At 53.6% G+C, this 25950-nt stretch overlaps 1 protein-coding gene across 1 annotated transcript; it reads right to left on the minus strand.

Moving 5' to 3' along the window:
• Positions 1-1991: 1991 nt before the first annotated feature.
• Positions 1992-3268, minus strand: IUM83_19017 (Ferrochelatase; the record flags this gene model as incomplete). Its single annotated transcript, XM_067944043.1, has 3 exons — positions 1992-2186; positions 2271-2373; positions 2451-3268. The coding sequence occupies 3 exons, from the start codon at positions 3266-3268 to the stop codon at positions 1992-1994; spliced, it is 1116 nt and encodes a 371-aa protein (XP_067787821.1).
• Positions 3269-25950: the final 22682 nt, after the last annotated feature.

Genomic DNA, 25950 nt, shown 5'->3' on the forward strand with positions numbered 1-25950 from the left:
GAGGGCTTGGAAATAAATACTACAAATGGGCATATTCTGCTGGTGTAGTTTACGATTACTACTTATGTGGTGGCTCCTGCTACTGCGAGTTTCTGCTCGAGAATATCATCACAACATCGCTTACATCAGTGGGATTCAAAACGTATTAGGGTGGGTGCTCCTGCTGACTACACAAAAAAAACTTTAAACGTGCCACCGCCATCGGACACCAGTACTTGTGTTCAAGAAAGCAAGACTTACATGGATCCGATTTGCTACTAGTGCTGTACTGTAGACAACTCGGCTCTCACGATAACCAACACAATTCTATGTTGTGGATGGCCAGCCCATTTGTATCAACGCCAACGGTGAGCGACGGGTGTTTAGCATGCACAGTATCGAGTAGCGGGCTCAATTTGTTTCGCATGTAAGTCTCCAACCAAGCGATACCAGCACTAAAATCTCGAAAAATTTGCAAACACGAACATCCGGCTTTGGGTGGCAGAATGGCGAGCCCAGATAATCCTCGTCAACCCCCGCCAGTTGATTCAGCAAGGATATGATCTCAAAGTAGAAGGTTGGCACTGCCAACTCACCACTGTCAAAGCCACCGATTCCGATCGAAATGCTGCGCTTGCTCCCAACTAGGTGTTTCCCTTTCGACACGGTACAAATATACTCGAAGATGCCTTCACCAGTCACGCAACCGGAAGGCAAAGTACATTCCAACAAATAAGGAAGATCCGCGAGGTGCATCAATGTACGATCGGTGAGCGTCTCAACAAATACTAGTTGAATATAATTGGGCAAACCCACGATAGTGACCGATATCTTGCTCAAATCGGGACAGTAGTCAACAAACGCTTTCCAAAACACATCTCCATAAACCTTCATATTCTCGTACGGTTCGTTCGCGCGGAAGCTCCCAAGGTGAAAAAAATCGATATTTAGCTTCGTTAACGCAGGACAAGCTCTCATCACAGCGGCATCGTCAGTAGCAAGTACGCCATAACCTGGGCAACCTACCACTTTACTTACGTTTGATTCACCAACTTCATGCAAATACGGCATGAAGTTCCACGATAGATTCGACCGAATGGACAACGACTTTAGTCGAGGTTTCACGTAGCCTCCAAATACACGGAAAAATGGACCACTGAAAGGTATAATGTCCCAGTGAAACATTTTCAGCGCGGTGCAGGAAGCGTTGAATGTTTGCCAAGTTTCCAGCGATATCGCCTTTTTGCCGTATTATGTCCCCCAGAATTGAGGTGGCTCGTGTTGGATTAACCTCTCGATTCTTGGACAGAATCGAGCTATCCCTTCAAACAGATGCTTGCTTCTATGAAATTGTAGATGTTCGTGCTCCTTCATGTTTGCCGGCAGTGCCAGTAGTTTCAACCCTCCACAGCATCCTTTCACATACCAGGTCTCCATTGCACTGCATAAGGTTATCAACTTCTCAGGCTCGGAGCTGCTAACCGGCTGGGTAATGTCTCCTTTCAACGGTAAATGTAGAAACTCGACGTTGAGGCAGTAAGTCGATGCAGCCTTCAGTATATCTTCAAAATGGCGGCTCGACAGCGGCACTTTTTCTAGATCCAGACGCTTCAATCTGGGTGTTGCAGACTCCTCCAGCACAAATATCATGGTCTCAGCGTCAAAGTTTCTCACGACATCTCGGATCGTTGCTAGCAGAGTCTTCGAGGCCAACGCTACGTTTTTCAAACGGTCAAGAGGCAGTTTGCACTCACGTATCTCCAACTCGTGGGTGAAATCGGTGATGGCAAACTCCAACACATATACCAGCAGGTCTGGCAGAAGCACTTCGAGCTGTGACAGCATTTTGCAAAGTGCTGCTGTTAGCGTGCGGAAAGTGTTGCCAGTCCAGGCGCATCTATCGGCATGATTGAGAACTGAATGACAAGCTGATGATTGTCTATGACACAATTGAATGTATTTGACTCTCCCAAGCTGGAAGAGAGGATACAACGTAAGTGATGCTTCCTCCACTACTTCTGTAGAAGCTTCTTGTAAGGTTTGATAGGGTTCACGATACTGCGGCACATGGGGTTGGTGCAGCCAGCGCAGTTGAGCGGATATGCCGGAGAGTGCAGCTCTTCTGTGTCCAGGTGGTGCTTCACAAGGTCAGCCTGCGCCTTGAACAGCAGCGGCTCGTCGTTCAGCGAAGGGCATCTCTTGAAGTTCTGGTAGCACAAGTTTACAGGCATGAAAAAAAAAAACGTTAGGACATACCTTTCCAGCTCACTGAACCAGCACGCAAAACCCACCGTGATGCCAGCAGCCTTGGCCTCCTCGCCATACTCGATGTCGATCTCGTAGAGCGTCTCGATGTGGTCCGACGTGAAAGCAATGGGCACGGCCATCACGTGCCTAAAACCAACCGGCATCATACAGAAGTTAGATCCCCACGTAGACGATAGCAACACCCCCACAGATTGGCAACGCACTTGTGTCCCTGTTCTCCGTAGCGCTTGATCACGTCGCTGGTGCTGGGCCCCATCCAGGGCAAGTAGCCGACCTTGGACTGCCAGCTCAGAATGTGCATGTTCTTGCCCGCCAGGTGCTTCATGACGCGCTCGGCCGTGGCGGCGATCTCGTTCACGTACGAGTCGCCCTTGTACACCGTCTTCATGGGCACCGAGTGGGCCGAGAACATGATGATGACCTTGTCCCTGTCCTCGGGCGCGTACTGCTCGAGCCCCAGCTTGACTCGGTTGGCCACGGCCGAGATGTAGCCCGGGTGCGTGTTCCAGCGGTCGATGAGCGACCACTGGAAGTCCTCCTTCATGCCCAGGCGGTCCAGCTCGCGCCACAGGTGGTTCATGCTCGAGCCCGACGTGGTGCACGACCACTGCGGGTACTGCGAGAAGGCCACGGCGCGCGTGACGCCGTCCTCCTTCATCTGCTTGAGCGACTGCTCCGTCAGCGGGTTGGCGTAGCGGAAGAACACGTAGTGCTTGTGCGGCGCGCTCTCGGGGCGGATCTCGTCCAGGATCTTGCACATGTTCTCGCCCTGCACGTTGGTCCACTTGAGGATGGGCGAGCCGCCGCCGATCTGTGCGTACTGGTCCACGATCTGCGGCGTGCGGCGCTTGGCCACGTACGGGCCCACGTAGTTCTGCACGGGGCCCATGGGGATCAGCTCCGGGTCCGTGAAGAGGTTGGTGAGGAAGCTCTGCACCTCCGGCAGCGAGCTGGGGCCGCCCATGTTGAACATGGCAATGGCGGTGGGCGCCTTCTTGGCGGCGGAGCGGGCGGCGGCCATGCTGGTGGTTGGCGGCAGTTACTTGGTTGGTCGTGTCTGGCGTGGATCGCGCAATGGAGACTGACGGAGGTCGGACGGCTCCGACTTGGGGTGTATCGCTTTTGGCGGGGCGATGAGACTATACAAAAAGCAAGAGAACGAGGCCCAAGTACGTGGCCACGACGCCACGAAGCCAGTGGACTGTACTGTAGCCACTCAGCCACGCGCCGCCACACGCGCGCTTTAGCAGAGCGTACATGTACATGTACATTAGTGCAAGTGGAGTGAATGAACTCCATCCACGTGCGTGTCGTGATGCTAGTGGCGAGCTTGGAGGCACCACACTGGCCTTTTGCGCCGACGTCCGCAAAGGCGTCGCGCAGCTATTGTAGATTCACCGTCCATCAACGCGATTTGCCCCAGCACAACAACGGATGAACTGACTCCATCACCACCAGCAAGCAGCCAAACTAACATCTCTACGGCCTTGCAGCCGCTACGAAGGCAAGCAGCAGCAAACGAGTTCACGCGTCAACAAGAAATGATTGCAGCATGCACCACCAGAACGACTACCACCACCGACTGCGTAGTCCACACCACAATCCACACAATCCGTACGCATCCACTCACAAATCTACAGTTGCAACATTCCTTCCTATATGCGCGAGTCTCCCAAAAAAAAACGCCAATTTGATGACTTGGAACGACAAGTTACATTGGCAACCAACAAAGGCATTATGTACGTTCTTGTTGAAGATATTGGTTCAGGAATTGATTTCAAGGGATGTGGCCTTCAAGTCATTCTGGACAACATTGTGTATGGAACTATCGGCAATGTTGCGGTTGCCCACCATGATCGATTGTCGATGTTCGCCTTCGACCTCATCGAATCCATCGTTAACAAGGCTGGTGGAACAGTCACCGTTATTAAGGATTCAGGAAATATGTCATCCGAACAAGAGCTAGCTGAGGACCCCTCTCCATCGTCAATATCTACTCCTGTAGACAAATTAATAATGTAACGGGGTTACACGAGGGGTTACCCTTTTGGTGTAGCTTACACAAGGGTTACCCCTGGATGAAGTACGGCCGCGGGCCAACCATTAGGAATGAACTAGAGCTAATTATAGCTTATAGTGAAGTACAGATACTTCCACATTAGGCGGCGAAGCCGCAGCAAAGAAATCAGTACAGTTTGCCTTTTGCAAGGAAGTCTTTGTGACTTGTTCTGAGCGGGTCCTCGGATAGGACCCTGCTGGACTCTCGGAGTCGTTAAACCTTCCTCTGTGCAGGGAGCTACGGCAGCCCCGCTGCACTTGGTAGCACTTGTAATCAATCCCTCACCTGAGTCTGTCAGACTGTACCTCTGTGACGATGGAGCAAGCTTCGTTCGCGAACCTGGCCACAGGCCAACAGGAGGCGCTTAAAAAGCTGGTGTTCCTGTTGGGACCGGAGGACGTAGCGCACCTAGCCTCGCAAGGCCCGGACGCGATTAACGCGCGTCTGGAGGCGTTCTCAAGTTATAAGAATGCTCTGCTGGAGCACATCCAGCAACGGATGAGCGCGACGACACCAACGATGGTGTCGTCCGCGCCGCAGAGCGGGTCTTTTAGACCCAAACCACTCATGTTGAGTGTCAAGACGTTTGAAGGTCTAGAGGGAGAAAATCTCTTACTATGGATTCGAGAGATCGAGATGGCTATGGGCTCCACCCTGCTTCAATCGGAGCACCAGCGCGTAGCGCTTGCCATCTCCAAGCTCAGTGGACGAGCACGCGAGTGGACGCTTACAAGCGGGTTGTCGGTGGCCCAATGTAACGGGGTTACACGTACAAGTGGCTGCAAGCCACTTGTGAATTTAACAGATAGGTTATCTGTTAAACGTTTTGGATACATCCTCACCTTGGTGTAAGACACACCGATGGATACATTGAAGTGGACCACCACAAAGAGTGGTCCACACATACCCAAAGATCCTATTGGTAGAAAGCAGCATCTTTCTACCAATCAGAGACATGCATATTAGCGGGGCTCTGACAGGCAGCCGCTGCCAACCCCTTTCATAGATGATAAACAGTTTTTAGCAGATTTTAGAGGAAGATCAATTTACAAACAATACAGTTCTCATTTTACCTAATCTAAGTCACTTGGAATCCTTTCTTACTTCATTTATACTTGTGTATTCAAATATAATTAACCTAAGTAAGTACTAAGTACTTACGCTTCCTCATACACGTTGCGCAACGTGTAAGCTAAAGTAGTGAGTCAAGTTAGACCCACTACACCTGGTAGCACTTTGTAGTCCGTCCAACGACCGACTGCTTGACGTTCGTACGCGGTGTACGAACGCGGAGCCGAGAACCCCATGAGCACGGAGGTGCCCATGGAGAGCTCCAATACGCCTGCAACGCATGTTGCACGTGCGGACTGCCCCCCCCCCCCCCCCACCTGTCAGATCCAGAGTGGGAGGCCCTCCAACGACTGTCAACAGTCATTGGGGAGGCGGCGATAGCTACGATGCTGCGTACGCTATCGCCGACAGAGCAACATGGTGTTGCTCTGGGTTTCATCATGAAGGAGCAGCGTGATGCTGCTTCCTCAGTGACGGCGTCGTCAGGGACGACACCGCGTGCTCAACCATTAAAGTTGAGCGTAAGCAATTACGTGGGAAGAGAGGGCGAGCCTCTCCTCCGATGGTTTGTCGAGCTCGACACAGCCATAGCGGCTCGACGCATCGTCGACCCGCTGTCGAAGGTCGCGTTCGCCATGTCCTGCCTTGGCGGACGAGCAAGGATTTGGGCGTATGGACGCCGACTCTCCAATCCTACGTGCTTTAGCACGTATGAAGTGTTCAAAGAGGAGCTCAAACAAGCGTTTGAGCCCCCGCAAAACGAGTTCCGGTCGAGGGCGGAGCTCCTTGACCTTCAGCAGGGTAAGCATGACGTTCATGCTTACGCGCAGCGCGCACGATATTTGGTATCAAATATCGTGACTAACCCGATTGACGAGGCGACCAAGGTCGTCACGTTCATGAAAGGACTTAGAGATGGGCCCGTGAAGACCTATCTCTTCCGAGAGTACCCGAGTACTCTCGAAGCTGCAATTACCCTTGCCATGCAAGAAGAGTTTAGCCTGCGACAGGCTAAACTCCATGTAAATGTACCGAGGCCGCAACCGCGCCCGGTAGTGAGGACGGGAGGTCCGGAATCAATGGACCTCTCGAACGCAACAACTGCTGGTTACCAGCAGCAGGGAGGTAACGTGCGATGCTTCCGTTGCGGAAGGATCGGTCACTTTGCACGGGAGTGCACAGCTCCCATGCCCCCTGGAGGTGGCCGTCGCGGCGATGCTAGGCATCGCCGCGGACCAACAAAAAACGCCAACATCCAGTAGGCGCGGGCGCCCTACTGGTAATGCAGTCGCGCGTGCCGATATCGGGCACGCGACACTGAGGACTGCAGTCCCCAGTGAGACCAGCTCTCACTGTAAGAAACAATATGACAGGCCGAACCTAGTCATCTTGAAGGTTTACTCGAAGAGAGCGAGTGACTCTCTTCGAGCTTTGGTGGATTCAGGCGCGTCGAACAACTTTGTTCGACTACGAAGTCTGCCGAGACTTGACTTCGAGGAGGTAGATACACCTCGAAGTCTTCTGGAGGTACGACTGGCAACAGGTGCCATCGTGAAGACCGAGAAGCGCGTCGTGAACGTGCGCTTCTCGTACAAACAACGAGTGTTTGTCGAACGCTTTATCGTCCTGGACCTGGACGATAAGTTCGACGTAATGGGCATGCCGTGGCTTGCACGGCATGATCCGGTGATAGACTGGAAGAAGCGCACGCTCGTGCGCTTCGGACGCGATAGCGGAACAGAGAGCGATGGCCCTATTACCGCAGCGCGCGCACCAGCAGGTGCGCGCGGCTCACCAGTCGAGACAGCACTTTATGCTGCTGTCCCGGAGTGCCCAAGAAGTGCGCGAGGGCGCGCACAAGTGAGACCCACGTCGGCAATGCTGCCGACGTCGGAAGAAAAAGATGTGTTGGTTCCGGGAACCAACACCCACGTTCAAGCGTGTAAGGGACAGTCCCTGACCCGAAGCGGTCAGGTCGACAACGACGCGTCGGCTCCGGGAGCCGACGCACCCTCGGTCATGAGGGGCTCCGCCAATGAATGGCGTCGAGGTGACGAAGGCGTGTCAACTCCGGGAGTTGACGCTGCAAACAGTGCGGACGGTTGCAAACGTACCGCACTGACGCAATTTGCATGCTGTCGTGCAGTCCGGCTGCACGACGAAGCGCCATGCGATCAAGCCGGGCTTGATATCGCGCGCCCGCAGACAGGGTCTGCCGGCGAAAGGACAAATTACCGTGCAGCCGGGCTGCACGAAGGAACATGCGGTCAAGCCGGGCTTGATACCGCGCGCCCGCGGACAGGGTCCGCCGGCGAACGACTGTCCACGGCCGGGCCTGGACAAGAAGAACAACTGTGCGGAGCCGGGCTCCGCACAACAAGAAGACGGCGCAAGCGGAAAACGCTGCGCAAGTCTCGGTCCGGGACCGAGACGCAACAAGAACAGTCTGCTGGACAGACTGGGGCGGTGACGCCGGACGTCAAGACGCTTAGCGTCTTGACGCGCACCGATACTGGATTCCAGTATCGTGACATGGAACTCGCTAGTCCTCCGACGACGGCGTCGGAGTTGACTTCGCTTCCAGCCATGAGCTGGAAGCGCTTCACGCGCGACTTGCACGATGGACGCATCGAGCAAGTCTGCGTTCTTTCGGACAGCGAAAGAACGAAGAGCGAGAGCGAAGAGCTGAGGCAGCTCTTCATGGGAAGTACCACTGAGAGTGAAGACACTCTCAGTGCGAAGACGAAGCGAGAGCGCTTCGAGGAACAAGGTTGGGACTCGCTGAAGTCGAGTCCCTATTACGAATTGTTGAGGGAGTACAAAGACGTACTCCCGGAAGAGATTCCTGCGGAGCTTCCGCAGGATAAGGGCATTCAGCACGAGATTGATCTCGTGCCGGGCACGAAGTACTGTGTCACGCGGCAGTGGCCACTGCCGCGAGAGCAAGTGAAAGCGATCGACGACTTCTTTGAAAGTCGTCGTAAAGCAGGACAAGTGCGGGAATCAAAGTCCCCGCACAGTGCTCCGACGTTCTGTGTCAAGAAGCCACAGGGCGGATGGCACATCGTTCATGCCTACAACAAGCTGAACGATGCGACGGTACCGGCGCAGACGCCGATACCGCGAAAAGATGTTATCATCGATTCGATGGCCGGGAGCACCGTTTACAGTGCTCTCGACTTGCGAGATGGATTTTATCAGATCCTAATGCGTGAGAGCGATATCCCTCTCACGGCAGTGAGCACGCCAAGCGGCATGCTCTGGGAATGGCTAGTAATGCCACAGGGGCTTAAGAATGCCCCTGCGACTTTCAACAGGTGCGTGACGCACTTGTTGCGCTCGGTGCGCGACTTCGCACCGAGCTACTTCGATGTTGTGTTCATCCACAGCCGGGCTGTGGACGGAAGACCGACGTAGAGATGCACAGGGTGCATCTCCGGAAGCTACTTGAGCTTATGCGAAAGCATAAGCTCTACGCGAACCTGAAGAAGTGTATCTTCGGGGCGAGCGAGATACCCGTCCTCGGGTGTCTCGTAGGGAAGAATGGTGTTCGCCCTGACCCGGAAAAGGTCAGAGTGATAAATGAATGGCCAACGCCTTCAAGTGTCAAGGAACTGAGGCAGTTCCTTATTTGGCCACGTACTTGTGCAAGTACGTGGAGGATTATGCGGGCAAGATCCGCCCGCTGTCACAGCTTCTTAAGAAGGAAGCTGTGTGGAAGTGGACAACCGATTGGCAAAGGCATTCGATGCAGTCAAGCGGGGCTTGTCTGAGGCACCGATCTTGGCAGTAGCCGACCAAGATCATCCATTTCACGTAGTGTGTGACGCATCCGACTTTGCAATCGGATGCGCGTTGATGCAGCACGATCACGAGGGCCGTGATCGTGTCGTCTACTACCAATCGCGTCAGCTGAAGCCAGCTGAGCGCAACTATCCGGTGCATGACAAGGAACTCCTTGCCATGAAGTATGCACTCGCAAAGTTCCGAGTGTATTTGCTTGGGAGTAGACCATTTGTGGTCTACACCGACCATGCATCACTGCGCACCGCAGTGAAGTCGCCACACATATCACAAGAATGGCGAGATGGCTCTCATTCTTTGCGGAGTATAACTTCCGGGTCGAATACAAACCCGGAAGGTTGAATGTAGTGGCCGACGCGTTATCACGTCGGCCGGACTATGCAGAAGCTGTTGACGTCAATGCCATTGACGCCATGCGATCGAGCAAACCCACATCATCTCTGTTGGATGATGTGAAGGCCGCGTACGCGCACGACGCGGACGCGAAGCTCTTGCTGGCCTATGGCACAGCACCTTCGTGCGCGTGCACACCGATATCGAGTGCACGACGGACTGCTTCTTTATAATGCAGTCGACGACAACGCGATCCGCGTTGTCGTGCCAAATGACCATGACCTGCGACTCAGGATCATGTACGAGTATCATGATGCCCCGACTGCGGGACATCTCGGACGTGAGAAGACTTACGTCCTTCTCACGCGCGACTTCTACTGACACCACCAGTATAAGTGGGTGCGCAAGTACATCCGTGCTTGTGAGGTATGCCAACGCGTAAAGCCTGCGCCATTCGCGCAGGCTCCACTGCGATCACTACCGACTCCGTCGGAGTTTTGGAAGTCCATGTCTTTGGACTTCATCTTTGGTCTTCCACCGGATAGCGGAGGGAACACCGGTGTTGTGGTCTTTGTAGACCGTTTCAGCAAGATGGTACATCTTGCTGCGGTGCCAGCAGAGGTAACCGCGAAGCAGACGGCCCGTCTGCTCGTCGACATGGTGTTCAAACACCATGGCATGCCGTCCGACATCGTGTCGGACAGAGACCCGCGCTTCACAGCGCACCTGTGGCAAGAAGTGTTTACACTTCTTGGGAGCCAGCTTTCCATGTCGACTGCGGATCATCCGCAGACGGACGGTCAAACCGAGCGCGTGAATCGCGTGCTCGTCGATATGTTGAAGAGCTACGCTCACTCGTTCCACTACTGGAGCGAGTGTTTATCGATGGCAGAGTTTGCCATCAACAACTCAGTGCATGCCTCGACCGGGCATACACCGTTCTACGTGAATGCCATGCGGCATCCACGCCTACCGAGTTTACTCGGAGTGATGGCTCCCACTTTAAGTGGGGGAGGATCTACGACTGCAATACAGCAGCCGCAGAAAACCGCTGACACTTGCACAGTGTCAGCTGCAACAATGGACAAACCACATGAGTCTGCGTAGGGCACAGACTCCTCCACCAACAAGGCCAACGACCACGGGTCTACGCAGGGCGCAGACACCGTAAAAACCACGCAGAGGCCGGGCCTCTAGCGGAGAGCGAGCTGAATGACTTCAGCTCGGATGCAATCAGTTTCATCACCAAAAGACAAGCCGTGATTCGGTTTGTCCAAGGCACAATAGCAGCTTCTGTTGATCAACAGAAGCTGAACGCAGACAATGCGGGCAGAGGCAACACAAATGAATTTAAAGTTGGTTCATTAGTTTTGTTAGCTACACAAAACCTGCCTAGACATGCAGTTTCGGATTTCGGAGCAAGCAAGCTTGCTCCGCGCTTCATCGGGCCGTTCACTGTATTGGCACGGCACGGCAACGCATACTGTAGTGGGTCTAACTTGACTCACTACTTTAGCTTACACGTTGCGCAACGTGTATGAGGAAGCGTAAGTACTTAGTAATTACTTAGGTTGATTATATTTGAATACACAAGTATAAATGAAGTAAGAAAGGATTCCAAGTGACTTAGATTAGGTAAAATGAGAACTGTATTGTTTGTAAATTGATCTTCCTCTAAAATCTGCTAAAAACTGTTTATCATCTATGAAAGGGGTTGGCAGCGGCTGCCTGTCAGAGCCCCGCTAATATGCATGTCTCTGATTGGTAGAAAGATGCTGCTTTCTACCAATAGGATCTTTGGGTATGTGTGGACCACTCTTTGTGGTGGTCCACTTCAATGTATCCATTGGTGTGTCTTACACCAAGACGAGGAAGTATCTAAAACTTTTAACAGATAACCTATCTGTTAAATTCACAAGTGGCTTGTAGCCACTTGTACGTGTAACCCCGTTACACCATCCCCCCCTTAAGGTTAGACGCGCGGGGTCTCCGCACGTCAATCTTCGGAGTTGACCATTCGTCAATTCTCCGCGTTTGGAGAAGAAATCCGCGCTCATTCAACGATGAGCGCGCCTCAGAAGAAGTCTGCAAAGTCGGTGGGGAGTCATCTCTCCATCGACGACTACTTCGAACGCCAGAAGGCGAAGTATGGCGACGTCGTCGACTTCGACGACGACGACGAAGACATGGAGGGCGAGGAGGACTCGCCCTCAAAGCGTAAAGACTCAGTGTCGAGCGAATCGCTCGACCCTCACGCCAAGAACGTTCGCCCGCGTGAAGGGGACGAATCGGACGCTTCGAGTTCGAAGCGTTCGCGTACTGAGAGTGATACACCACTTGCTTCCGCTGGGGCTCTCAGTACTCTGCGCGCTGCTATTGCAGCGCGTGATGTCAAAGCTCGTTTCCGCGCGCTGCGCCTGCAGCGCGCGATCCATGGATGCCGTCCGCGTCCGAGATCTCGGACCGGTATAGGAACTCGGTACTTCCGAATGAGGTGCCGCAATACGTATGCAGCGCCATCAAAGATGACGCTGTAGCTGCCGAGCTGCACTTTGATGCGGAAACGCATCAAAGGCGCGATTATTACATCGGACGCTTTCATGAGCTCCGATGGTTTCAAAGCAAGAAGACATCTTCTCGCAGCAAAGTGCCCGAATGGCAGGCACTTTGTCAAAGTTGGAACGCCTTTGTTGAAAATTTCAACAAGAGGCCGAGTGCTTACCGTGATCGGATTAAGCAAGCGCGTGGTCGCTTCGAGACGTACTCGAAGCGTGGAACGTTGGGGCAACTCCACGTTGCTGCGGAGGAGGTAAATGTGCCGTGCGCTGTGCCCGAGGGCTTTCAGTGCACGAAGTGCTTTCCAGGCGCGGTCCGCTTGAGCGACCGCGACCTGAACGGGTACACGTCGTTCCGTGTGCCCGAGAGTCTCAAAGAGCTCCGTGCTAAGTTCTTAGCACGTGAGGGTTCGGGCGCTAGCGATGATCGCAGCGCTCGTGTTACTTCCGCTGCGCCAGCGCGTACTGCTCTTCGTACGCCCTCACCATTTCCGGAACGTCCTCCAGCAAGACGTTCCGCGGCTCCCATGTATCTCGATGGGGAGGAAATCCTCTCCAACGAATACGAAAACGAGCCCCTTGAGGGTTCGTTTTCGGGATACTATGGTCAACAATCCGCTCAACAATCCAGCGGGTTGAGCCGCGGGCGTCACGGATCGGCGGTGGCGGGGTGGGAACACGCCCGGGTATGATCAGCCCTGGCTGATCAGTATGCGCCTCTCCACGACCGGGTGACCGTCGTGGAGCGTCTGCAGGGCGCTGAGTTCGCCGCCCTGAAACAGGAGCTGGCGAACCAGAAGGCCCAAGTCGCGGCGGTCTCGCAGACCGCCTCGAACATCCAGGTCGAGCTGGGGACCCAGATGAAGGGATTGCTCCAGCGCGTCCGCTCGCTGGAGGAGAGGCTGCTGGTCGCCGAGGCCAAGGCTTCCGCTTCTGCCTCGGCTCCTGCCGAGGCTTCGGGTCAGCCGAGCTAGATGGCTCGTGCTGCAGGTATGGCTTCAGCTGTAACGGGGTTACACGTACAAGTGGCTGCAAGCCACTTGTGAATTGAACAGATAGGTTATCTGTTAAACGTTTTGGATACATCCTCACCTTGGTGTAAGACACACCGATGGATACATTGAAGTGGACCACCACAGTAAGTGGTCCACACATACCCAAAAGATCTTATTGGTAGAAAGCAGCATCTTTCTACCAATCAGAGACATGCATATTAGCGGGGCTCTGACAGGCAGCCGCTGCCAACCCCTTTCATAGATGATAAACAGTTTTTAGCAGATTTTAGAGGAAGATCGATTTACAAACAATACAGTTCTCATTTTACCTAATCTAAGTCACTTGGAATCCCTTCTTATTTAACTTATACTTGTGTATTCAAATATAATTAACCTAAGTAAGTACTAAGTACTTACGCTTCCTCATACACGTTGCGCAACGTGTAAGCTAAAGTAGTGAGTCAAGTTAGACCCACTACACCTGGTAGCACTTTGTAGTCCGTCCAACGACCGACTGCTTGACGTTCGTACGCGGTGTACGAACGCGGAGCCGAGAACCACATGAGCACGGAGGTGCCCATGGAGAGCTCCAACACGCCTGCAACGCATGTTGCACGTGCGGACTGCCCCCCCCCCCCCCACCACCACCTGTCAGATCCAGAGTGGGAGGCCCTCCAACGACTGTCAACAGTCATTGGGGAGGCGGCGATAGCTACGATGCTGCGTACGCTATCGCCGACAGAGCAACATGGTGTTGCTCTGGGTTTCATCATGAAGGAGCAGCGTGATGCTGCTTCCTCAGTGACGGCGTCGTCAGGGACGACACCGCGTGCTCAACCATTAAAGTTGAGCGTAAGCAATTACGTGGGAAGAGAGGGCGAGCCTCTCCTCCGATGGCTTGTCGAGCTCGACACAGCCATAGCGGCTCGACGCATCGTCGACCCGCTGTCGAAGGTCGCGTTCGCCATGTCCTGCCTTGGCGGACGAGCAAGGATTTGGGCGTATGGACGCCGACTCTCCAATCCTACGTGCTTTAGCACGTATGAAGTGTTCAAAGAGGAGCTCAAACAAGCGTTTGAGCCCCCGCAAAACGAGTTCCGGTCGAGGGCGGAGCTCCTTGACCTTCAGCAGGGTAAGCATGACGTTCATGCTTACGCGCAGCGCGCACGATATTTGGTATCAAATATCGTGACTAACCCGATTGACGAGGCGACCAAGGTCGTCACGTTCATGAAAGGACTTAGAGATGGGCCCGTGAAGACCTATCTCTTCCGAGAGTACCCGAGTACTCTCGAAGCTGCAATTACCCTTGCCATGCAAGAAGAGTTTAGCCTGCGACAGGCTAAACTCCATGTAAATGTACCGAGGCCGCAACCGCGCCCGGTAGTGAGGACGGGAGGTCCGGAATCAATGGACCTCTCGAACGCAACAACTGCTGGTTACCAGCAGCAGGGAGGTAACGTGCGATGCTTCCGTTGCGGAAGGATCGGTCACTTTGCACGGGAGTGCACAGCTCCCATGCCCCCTGGAGGTGGCCGTCGTGGCGATGCTAGGCATCGCCGCGGACCAACAAAAAACGCGAACATCCAGTAGGCGCGGGGCGCCCTACTGGTAATGCAGTCGCGCGTGCCGATATCGGGCACGCGACACTGAGGACTGCAGCCCCCAGTGAGACCAGCTCTCACTGCAAGAAACAAGATGACAGGCCGAACCTAGTCATCTTGAAGGTTTACTCGAAGAGAGCGAGTGACTCTCTTCGAGCTTTGGTGGATTCAGGCGCGTCGAACAACTTTGTTCGACTACGAAGTCTGCCGAGACTTGACTTCGAGGAGGTAGATACACCTCGAAGTCTTCTGGAGGTACGACTGGCAACCGGCGCCATCGTAAAGACCGAGAAGCGCGTCGTGAACGTGCGCTTCTCGTACAAACAACGAGTGTTTGTCGAACGCTTTATCGTCCTGGACCTGGACGATAAGTTCGACGTGGTAATGGGCATGCCGTGGCTTGCACGGCATGATCCGGTGATAGACTGGAAGAAGCGCACGCTCGTGCGCTTCGGACGCGATAGCGGAACAGAGAGCGATGGCCCTGTTACCGCAGCGCGCGCACCAGCAGGTGCGCGCGGCTCACCAGTCGAGACAGCACTTTATGCTGCTGTCCCGGAGTGCCCAAGAAGTGCGCGAGGGCGCGCACAAGTGAGACCCACGTCGGCAATGCTGCCGACGTCGGAAGAAAAAGATGTGTTGGTTCCGGGAACCAACACCCACGTTCAAGCGTGTAAGGGACAGTCCCTGACCCGAAGCGGTCAGGTCGACAACGACGCGTCGGCTCCGGGAGCCGACGCACCCTCGGTCATGAGGGGCTCCGCCAATGAATGGCGTCGAGGTGACGAAGGCGTGTCAACTCCGGGAGTTGACGCTGCAAACAGTGCGGACGGTTGCAAACGTACCGCACTGACGCAATTTGCATGCTGTCGTGCAGCCCGGCTGCACGACGAAGCGCCATGCGATCAAGCCGGGCTTGATATCGCGCGCCCGCAGACAGGGTCTGCCGGCGAAAGGACAAATTACCGTGCAGCCGGGCTGCACGAAGGAACATGCGGTCAAGCCGGGCTTGATACCGCGCGCCCGCGGACAGGGTCCGCCGGCAAACGACTGTCCACGGCCGGGCCTGGACAAGAAGAACAACTGTGCGGAGCCGGGCTCCGCACAACAAGAAGACGGCGCAAGCGGAAAACGCTGCGCAAGTCTCGGTCCGGGACCGAGACGCAACAAGAACAGTCTGCTGGGCAGACTGGGGCGGTGACGCCGGACGTCAAGACGCTTAGCGTCTTGACGCGCACCGATACTGGATTCCAGTATCGTGACATGGAACTCGCTAGTCCTCCGACGACGGCGTCGGAGTTGACTTCGCTTCCAGCCATGAGCTGGAAGCGCTTCACGCGCGACTTGCACGATGGACGCATCGAGCAGTCTGCGTTCTTCGGACAGCGAAAGAACGAAGAGCGAGAGCGAAGAGCTGAGGCAGCTCTTCATGGGAAGTACCACTGAGAGTGAAGACACTCTCAGTGCGAAGACGAAGCGAGAGCGCTTCGAGGAACAAGGTTGGGACTCGCTTAAGTCGAGTCCCTATTACGAATTGTTGAGGGAGTACAAAGACGTACTCCCGGAAGAGATTCCTGCGGAGCTTCCGCAGGATAAGGGTATTCAGCACGAGATTGATCTCGTGCCGGGCACGAAGTACTGTGTCACGCGGCAGTGGCCACTGCCGCGAGAGCAAGTGAAAGCGATCGACGACTTCTTTGAAAGTCGTCGTAAAGCAGGACAAGTGCGGGAATCAAAGTCCCCGCACAGTGCTCCGACGTTCTGTGTCAAGAAGCCACAGGGCGGATGGCACATCGTTCATGCCTACAACAAGCTGAACGATGCGACGGTACCGGCGCAGACGCCGATACCGCGAAAAGATGTTATCATCGATTCGATGGCCGGGAGCACCGTTTACAGTGCTCTCGACTTGCGAGATGGATTTTATCAAATCCTAATGCGTGAGAGCGATATCCCTCTCACGGCAGTGAGCACGCCAAGCGGCATGCTCTGGGAATGGCTAGTAATGCCACAGGGGCTTAAGAATGCCCCTGCGACTTTCAACAGGTGCGTGACGCACTTGTTGCGCTCGGTGCGCGACTTCGCACCGAGCTACTTCGATGCTGTGTTCATCCACAGCCGGGCTGTGGACGGGAAGACCGACGTAGAGATGCACAGGGTGCATCTCCGGAAGCTACTTGAGCTTATGCGAAAGCATAAGCTCTACGCGAACCTGAAGAAGTGTATCTTCGGGGCGAGCGAGATACCCGTCCTCGGGTGTCTCGTAGGGAAGAATGGTGTTCGCCCTGACCCGGAAAAGGTCAGAGTGATAAATGAATGGCCAACGCCTTCAAGTGTCAAGGAACTGAGGCAGTTCCTTGGCTTGGCCACGTACTTGTGCAAGTACGTGGAGGATTATGCGGGCAAGATCCGCCCGCTGTCACAGCTTCTTAAGAAGGAAGCTGTGTGGAAGCGGACAACCGATTGGCAAAAGGCATTCGATGCAGTCAAGCGGGGCTTGTCTGAGGCACCGATCTTGGCAGTAGCCGACCAAGATCATCCATTTCACGTAGTGTGTGACGCATCCGACTTTGCAATCGGATGCGCGTTGATGCAGCACGATCACGAGGGCCGTGATCGTGTCGTCTACTACCAATCGCGTCAGCTGAAGCCAGCTGAGCGCAACTATCCGGTGCATGACAAGGAACTCCTTGCCATGAAGTATGCACTCGCAAAGTTCCGAGTGTATTTGCTTGGGAGTAGACCATTTGTGGTCTACACCGACCATGCATCACTGCGCACCGCAGTGAAGTCGCCACACATATCACAAAGAATGGCGAGATGGCTCTCATTCTTTGCGGAGTATAACTTCCGGGTCGAATACAAACCCGGAAGGTTGAATGTAGTGGCCGACGCGTTATCACGTCGGCCGGACTATGCAGAAGCTGTTGACGTCAATGCCATTGACGCCATGCGATCGAGCAAACCCACATCATCTCTGTTGGATGATGTGAAGGCCGCGTACGCGCACGACGCGGACGCGAAGCTCTTGCTGGCCTATGGCACAGCACCTTCGTGCGCGTGCACACCGATATCGAGTGCACGACGGACTGCTTCTTTATAATGCAGTCGACGACAACGCGATCCGCGTTGTCGTGCCAAATGACCATGACCTGCGACTCAGGATCATGTACGAGTATCATGATGCCCCGACTGCGGGACATCTCGGACGTGAGAAGACTTACGTCCTTCTCACGCGCGACTTCTACTGACACCACCAGTATAAGTGGGTGCGCAAGTACATCCGTGCTTGCGAGGTATGCCAACGCGTAAAGCCTGCGCCATTCGCGCAGGCTCCACTGCGATCACTACCGACTCCGTCGGAGTTTTGGAAGTCCATGTCTTTGGACTTCATCTTTGGTCTTCCCCCGGATAGCGGAGGGAACACCGGTGTTGTGGTCTTTGTAGACCGTTTCAGCAAGATGGTACATCTTGCTGCGGTGCCAGCAGAGGTAACCGCGAAGCAGACGGCCCGTCTGCTCGTCGACATGGTGTTCAAACACCATGGCATGCCGTCCGACATCGTGTCGGACAGAGACCCGCGCTTCACAGCGCACCTGTGGCAAGAAGTGTTTACACTTCTTGGGAGCCAGCTTTCCATGTCGACTGCGGATCATCCGCAGACGGACGGTCAAACCGAGCGCGTGAATCGCGTGCTCGTCGATATGTTGAAGAGCTACGCTCACTCGTTCCACTACTGGAGCGAGTGTTTATCGATGGCAGAGTTTGCCATCAACAACTCAGTGCATGCCTCGACCGGGCATACACCGTTCTACGTGAATGCCATGCGGCATCCACGCCTACCGAGTTTACTCGGAGTGATGGCTCCCACTTTAAGTGGGGGAGGATCTACGACTGCAATACAGCAGCCGCGGAAAACCGCTGACACTTGCACAGTGTCAGCTGTAATAATGGACAAACCACATGAGTCTGCGCAGGGCGCAGACTCCCCCAACAACAAGGCCAACGACCACGGGTCTACGCAGGGCGCAGACACCGCAAAGAACCACGCAGAGGCCGGGCCTCTAGCGGAGAGCGAGCTGAATGACTTCAGCTCGGATGCAATCAGTTTCATCACCAAAAGACAAGCCGTGATTCGGTTTGTCCAAGGCACAATAGCAGCTTCTGTTGATCAACAGAAGCTGAACGCAGACAATGCGGGCAGAGGCAACACAAATGAATTTAAAGTTGGTTCATTAGTTTTGTTAGCTACACAAAACCTGCCTAGACATGCGGTTTCGGATTTCGGAGCAAGCAAGCTTGCTCCGCGCTTCATCGGGCCGTTCACTGTGTTGGCACGGCACGGCAACGCATACACGCTACACATACCGTCTAGCATGCGCCTCCATCCGACCTTTTACGTCGGACGGCTGAAGCCATACCGGCAGCACGAGCCATCTAGCTCGGCTGACCCGAAGCCTCGGCAGGAGCCGAGGCAGAAGCGGAAGCCTTGGCCTCGGCGACCAGCAGCCTCTCCTCCAGCGAGCGGACGCGCTGGAGCAATCCCTTCATCTGGATCCCCAGCTCGACCTGGATGTTCGAGGCGGTCTGCGAGACCGCCGCGACTTGGGCCTTCTGGTTCGCCAGCTCCTGTTTCAGGGCGGCGAACTCAGCGCCCTGCAGACGCTCCACGACGGTCACCCGGTCGTGGAGAGGCGCATACTGATCAGCCCGGGGCTGATCATACCCGGGGCGTGTTCCCACCCCCGCCACCGCCGATCCGTGACGCCCGCGGCTCAACCCGCTGGATTGTTGAGCGGATTGTTGACCATAGTATCCCGAAAACGAACCCTCAAGGGGCTCGTTTTCGTATTCGTTGGAGAGGATTTCCTCCCCATCGAGATACATGGGAGCCGCGGAACGTCTTGCTGGAGGACGTTCCGGAAATGGTGAGGGCGTACGAAGAGCAGTACGCGCTGGCGCAGCGGAAGTAACACGAGCGCTGCGATCATCGCTAGCGCCCGAACCCTCACGTGCTAAGAACTTAGCACGGAGCTCTTTGAGACTCTCGGGCACACGGAACGACGTGTACCCGTTCAGGTCGCGGTCGCTCAAGCGGACCGCGCCTGGAAAGCATTTCGTGCACTGAAAGCCCTCGGGCACAGCGCACGGCACATTTGCCTCCTCCGCAGCAACGTGGAGTTGCCCCAACGTTCCACGCTTCGAGTACGTCTCGAAGCGACCACGCGCTTGCTTAATCCGATCACGGTAAGCACTCGGCCTCTTGTTGAAATTTTCAACAAAGGCGTTCCAACTTTGACAAAGTGCCTGCCATTCGGGCACTTTGCTGCGAGAAGATGTCTTCTTGCTTTGAAACCATCGGAGCTCATGAAAGCGTCCGATGTAATAATCGCGCCTTTGATGCGTTTCCGCATCAAAGTGCAGCTCGGCAGCTACAGCGTCATCTTTGATGGCGCTGCATACGTATTGCGGCACCTCATTCGGAAGTACCGAGTTCCTATACCGGTCCGAGATCTCGGACGCGGACGGCATCCATGGATCGCGCGCTGCAGGCGCAGCGCGCGGAGAGCCTTGAGCTTTGACATCACGCGCTGCAATAGCAGCGCGCAGAGTACTGAGAGCCCCAGCGGAAGCAAGTGGTGTATCACTCTCAGTACGCGAACGCTTCGAACTCGAAGCGTCCGATTCGTCCCCTTCACGCGGGCGAACGTTCTTGGCGTGAGGGTCGAGCGATTCGCTCGACACTGAGTCTTTACCCTTTGAGGGCGAGTCCTCCTCGCCCTCCATGTCTTCATCGTCGTCGTTGAAGTCGACGACGTCGCCATACTTCGCCTTCTGGCGTTCGAAGTAGTCGTCGATGGAGAGATGACTCCCCACCGACTTTGCAGACTTCTTCTGAGGCGCGCTCATCGTTGAATGAGCGCGGATTTCTTCTCCAAATGCGGAGAATTGACGAATGGTCAACTCCGAAGATTGACGTGCGGAGACCCCGCGCGTCTAACCTTAAGGGGGGGGGGGGGTGTAACGGGGTTACACGCACAAGTGGCTACAAGCCACTTGTGAATTTAACAGATAGGTTATCTGTTAAAAGTTTTAGATACTTCCTCGTCTTGGTGTAAGACACACCAATGGATACATTGAAGTGGACCACCACAAAGAGTGGTCCACACATACCCAAAGATCCTATTGGTAGAAAGCAGCATCTTTCTACCAATCAGAGACATGCATATTAGCGGGGCTCTGACAGGCAGCCGCTGCCAACCCTTTCATAGATGATAAACAGTTTTTAGCAGATTTTAGAGGAAGATCAATTTACAAACAATACAGTTCTCATTTTACCTAATCTAAGTCACTTGGAATCCTTTCTTACTTCATTTATACTTGTGTATTCAAATATAATTAACCTAAGTAATTACTAAGTACTTACGCTTCCTCATACACGTTGCGCAACGTGTAAGCTAAAGTAGTGAGTCAAGTTAGACCCACTACATGTTGTACTTCGGCGCATTCCGCTTAGCCATTTGCGTCTACTGCGGCTGTATCGGACATTGACGAGCCCGATGGGCGCTACTCCCGCACCGGAAACGCAGGTTTCGGCGCATACATTCCTCCTTCGACGGTACCCTTAAGTTGTCGATCTCCATCGGCACTGGTCCATCGTTGTTGCTCTTCGATCGTCTGTTGTCGTACGATCGGTACCTCGGTCTGTCGCGTGCTCCATCCGAGCGTCCACGATGCGCGTGAGACCGGTCATAGTCGAGCGCTACGGTAATAGCGTCGGTCAACGTTGCACTCCTGCGATACTGGACTTCCTCCCGAATACTTGACGGCAGACCACGCAAGAAATACATGGTCTTGTCCAGTTCGCTCATCTCCTTGACTTGAGTAATCAAGTGCCTGAATTTGCTGATATAATCGGGCAAGCCTCGACACTGACGCTCGTTCAAGTCATTCATCTGGTCCCGAAGACGTTCTTGCAGATACGGAGGCACGAACACTTCCTCCAGCTTCAAAAAGAAGTCTTCCACACTCTTCACATCGTCCTTCTTGACGATGTACCACTGCGCGGTTCCATACTTCAGCGATCCCGCTAACACAGCCAAAATGCGTCCACTTAACTTACTATCATTCCAGTCTATGCCCTTAGCTAAAAGGTACTGCTAAACCTGCTACCGGTATAGTTGAAACGATTCCTTGAGCGTCCCCCCCCGTAGCTGGGCATTTTTATCCCATCCAGCTTGAGTTGCGACAGCTGCCTCGACTTGCGCAGCTCGTCGATCAATTCTGTCTGCTTCTCCATGGCCGCCAACATTCTATGCATTAGTTGGGCCGTATCCGCCATCTTGAACGCGCGAAAACTTCGTACTTTGTGTGTTCACCCTTGAAACTTGATACCGGTGGGAGCAATCTACTTTTAGGGGCACTGACTAAAAGAAAGTAAAAGAGAAAACCTGTTAAAGAAAATAGCCTGCGCTACTTCCTTAAATTGACCGAGTTATGCGCTGTCGGAGGTCTTAGACTTCTTCGATGCCTTTGAAGAGGTCGATGACACGTGTGAGGTCGAGCGGTGACGGTTGTCGTCCCGGTCTTCGCTTCGCCAAATTTTACTGTGCCGGGCTACCAAGAACAAAAACTGACTAACCGGCTTCGAAATATCTAGTGCTCGATTTATATGCGGTGCAGTCTTTTGAGAACAGTAGCAACTTGGGCAAATGGGCTGTCACCGGGGCCAGATGCAAAACAGATTTGCACCACGGCTGCCCTCCAGTTATTTCCCACGGTCAGCGTACAATAGTACGTTGCCCTATTAATGTACCAAAGTCTCCCCAACAGCTGAGTTGGTCACGCTGACGTGACACTTACACCTCAAGCTGAAAAACCCTCCCCTTGAGTGCCGTGCAGCAGCGAGCCTTCCCCCCGCAAGTGCTACCAGATGTCACGTTGGGCCCGAAGAGTGTTTGTCGTTGAAGTGGGTGCGAGTGTTGGTCCTGTCGAGGAACGCGGTAGTTGTGGTCGATGTGCGGGGTAGACGGTTTATTTAATACTGAATTGCTACTGCTAGCCTAACATGCATGCCTCACTGTGCTCCTACGCGAGCACAGGGCTCTCTTTTGCGTATTTCTGGGGTTTTCCTTGACTATGTGCTACCCTGCGTCTTTTTGTTTTCTTTTCATTTCTTTTCTACTAAATGCATGTTCCATGTTTCTTTTTCATGTTTTTCCTACAAAATGCATGTTCACTGTGACGGCTGACCCGCTCGGGTAGCTGCCACAGGAACTTCAAGCCTCTGGCCGCAAGCAAGCAAGCCAGAGCCTTTGCGCCGCATCGCTCTGGCTTGCTTGCTCAGCAGGCCAGAGGTGGGCCTGACAGTCGGCTTCGTCATCACCTGCTTAGCCAGTCTCATGGAGAGCGAGCCTTGAATAAGAATCTTGATCTTGGCTTGCTTTTTCTTGAATTCTCCTTTCTTCTCATCGTCCCAGCTCGCGTCTTCGGTCTCGCTGCTCGTGGCGATGCCATCCAGCAAGCTCTTCTCGAAGGCGTTCAGCATAGCGTGCTTGTAGAAGGTCCAATCCTTGCCGTCCCACCTGACGGGAGTTCCCGACGAACCGATCTTGAAGCCCTTGCGCTTGCTCTTGCCGCCGTCGTCGGGGTAGAATTTTATTCGGTTCGTCTGCGGGTCCGGTCGGGCTCTGGGTCTGGGGTTTTATTGCGGTAAATTACCAGTAAATTCGAATCAACAACCCGATCCAATCCGAATATTAGAGTCAGTTTTAATTACTATGTAGCGATTGTCGCTACAGTATGGTCAAATTTCCAACCGCAGTTAAGACGAGCATTATACAAATTTCGAGTCAAATCCCGTCGAAGCATAAAAAGACTGCCCTACCCCTTACAGAATTGATATGCGGACTTTTCCCAGATAGATTATTGGCGGGTGTTGGAGTACAGGATTATTTTCATAGACGAAACGGGATAATCCTGTATTTTTGCAAGATTTGTACAGGACGAATCCTGTAGGCTAAAGTCCTGCCTAACGAGATGAAACATATGGGTAAGATACCGAAGATATGAAAGGGTTGGGACCCTACTTGGCTGAAGGCGTTAGGGATTTGGAGACGACGTTAGCTCATTATCGAGAAGAAGTAAGCATATAGCATACACGATACGTTGTGAAGTTGTCGACAGGGACGAACATGATCATTACAGTCACTAGTTACCACCCAAGCAATGCTTATTTGATTCTCGTGCACCTACATTTCCTACGGACCTCTCACCTGAGTGCGAGGAAGATCGCTGCCCTCAGCAGAGTCGTCGATTGGTACCCTTATCTCGACGGACGTAGCATTGCTATTGTCCTTGGTTGGCATTTTCATGTCGACCAGCGTTTTGGTATTGGTGTCTGGCGCGTTGTCCGAATCGACAGCTATCTCGGAGCCATCACCATTGCTAGGTCGCGTTGCCTTCAGATTGCTTTGATTTGCGATAGACAGATCGGGCAAGCTGGTTACCTGTCCGCGAGAAAAAATGTCGCGACTTCCCGTGAGTATGTAGAAGAATAACTCAAAACGTCGACGTGTGAGTGATGCTGCTGTCATGTCAGTTGTTGCGTCTGGGACTGCATAGCGGATGAAACTCCACGACACGAAAATTCCACAGCTAAACTGGTCAAATTGGATCGGCGTATTCAACACCAACACAATGAATCCTTTGTCATTGAGCGCACGCAACAAAAGACTCTCGGCGATCTCCTTTAGCGCCATAAAATAACTGTTCAGACCGAGCGGGTCGTAGTAAAAGATACGCTTCAGTTCGGCGAGGACAATCAGACTGCACCAGTGAGCGTTGTCGAAGTTGACAGGAATCAATACACAAGGGTTAGCATCATGTAGTACAGCCGACCGCACGGCTTCAGCTACGTGCTCATCGATATTGAGTTTTTCGTAACTGCGTGTTTTTGAAGAAATGCGAAGCGGTCGTGGCGTTGCTGACTGTATACCGCCGAAAAATGCTGATGGAAAGTCAGTCTGGAGACGCTCACATAGAGCACGGATGCAAGCATCACTCAACCACGTCGGTGGCGTTGCACGGTACAGCATTTGTGTAGTTATATTCCAACATGGAGTCGAGTCCTGGAATAGGTGAGTAGGGATACGTACAAACGATCTTTTCCGCTGCTTGGCGCACAACGTCATGCTGGTGCACTGGCATAGCAGGTAGTACGTCGTCGAGAAGCCACTTGTTAAACGCGAAGCCTAACGATACATTGGTTCTCAGATTTTCAATTCGTTTTTAGGCCTCGATTTGCGATCGAGAGTAGGTTCCATAATTCTTGATCATCACCACACTCAATTGCTGTCCCATGCTCGCTGTTGTCTCCGTTCCGGTCTTCTTCGTCGACGGAAATGGCACTCCGAGGAGAGTTTGACAATGGCAAGACCTTCATACAGGATTGAAGTAGATCTGCTGGCAGCAAATAGAACGCGTCCGTGTTTAGTACAGGATTTTTCATCTTCATGAACTTTGGCTTCTTGTACTCGGCGTTGGGTGTCTTCACTACTAGACCACTCAATCGGGACTGCACTTCAGTGAGAGACGGTTGTTCCTTGTCTAGAGCACAAAACAACCCTTTCAGAGTGTCTGCTTTAGCCGCCACATGCGCTGCTGAGACGGTGTTATACCAGGCACGACTATTGCGTTCGTCGATTTTTTCTTCTCGGCGCACTTTGCGAGGACGTCCTGATTTTCTTGTCTTTTTGTTGATCTGGATGTACACGGGCGAGGTTGACCTGCCGTCGCACGGGTCGACAGATCCTGTTGAGACGCTACAAACTTCATCACTGGACTCGCCAGCATTGCGCTCTTCTTCCATCGATGCACAATGGTTGGGTAAGGTGGCATGCTCTTGTTTCACGTGAGCAATATCAGTTGTGGTTCCGTTCTGAGGTATGATCGACATCGCATGTGAGCTACATGAGCTTCCATCTGCATCGAGATTTTGATGGCTATTCTTTCGCACATGGCGCCACTGCATTAGCACGTAGTCCACCATGCGGTCGAACTCATCGTCGTCCGAAATGTCTGCGAGTTCGCTTGAAATGAGGCCCGTAGCCCGAACTGCCTCTCGGTATCTTTCTTGTGGGGTCCGCTGACGAGCTCGCTGCGTCGCGGCTGACTCGAAATCGGTGTATTCAAACTGATTCACCTCTGTCAGATCCACAGCGGGAACTGTCCATTCACCACCACAGATTTCTACGTCCTCGTTGGTGTTCTCCTCGTTCACA

The sequence above is a fragment of the Phytophthora cinnamomi genome (genome assembly GCF_018691715.1).
Source record: "Phytophthora cinnamomi strain GKB4 chromosome Unknown Contig57, whole genome shotgun sequence".
NCBI classification, from domain to species: domain Eukaryota; phylum Oomycota; class Peronosporomycetes; order Peronosporales; family Peronosporaceae; genus Phytophthora; species Phytophthora cinnamomi.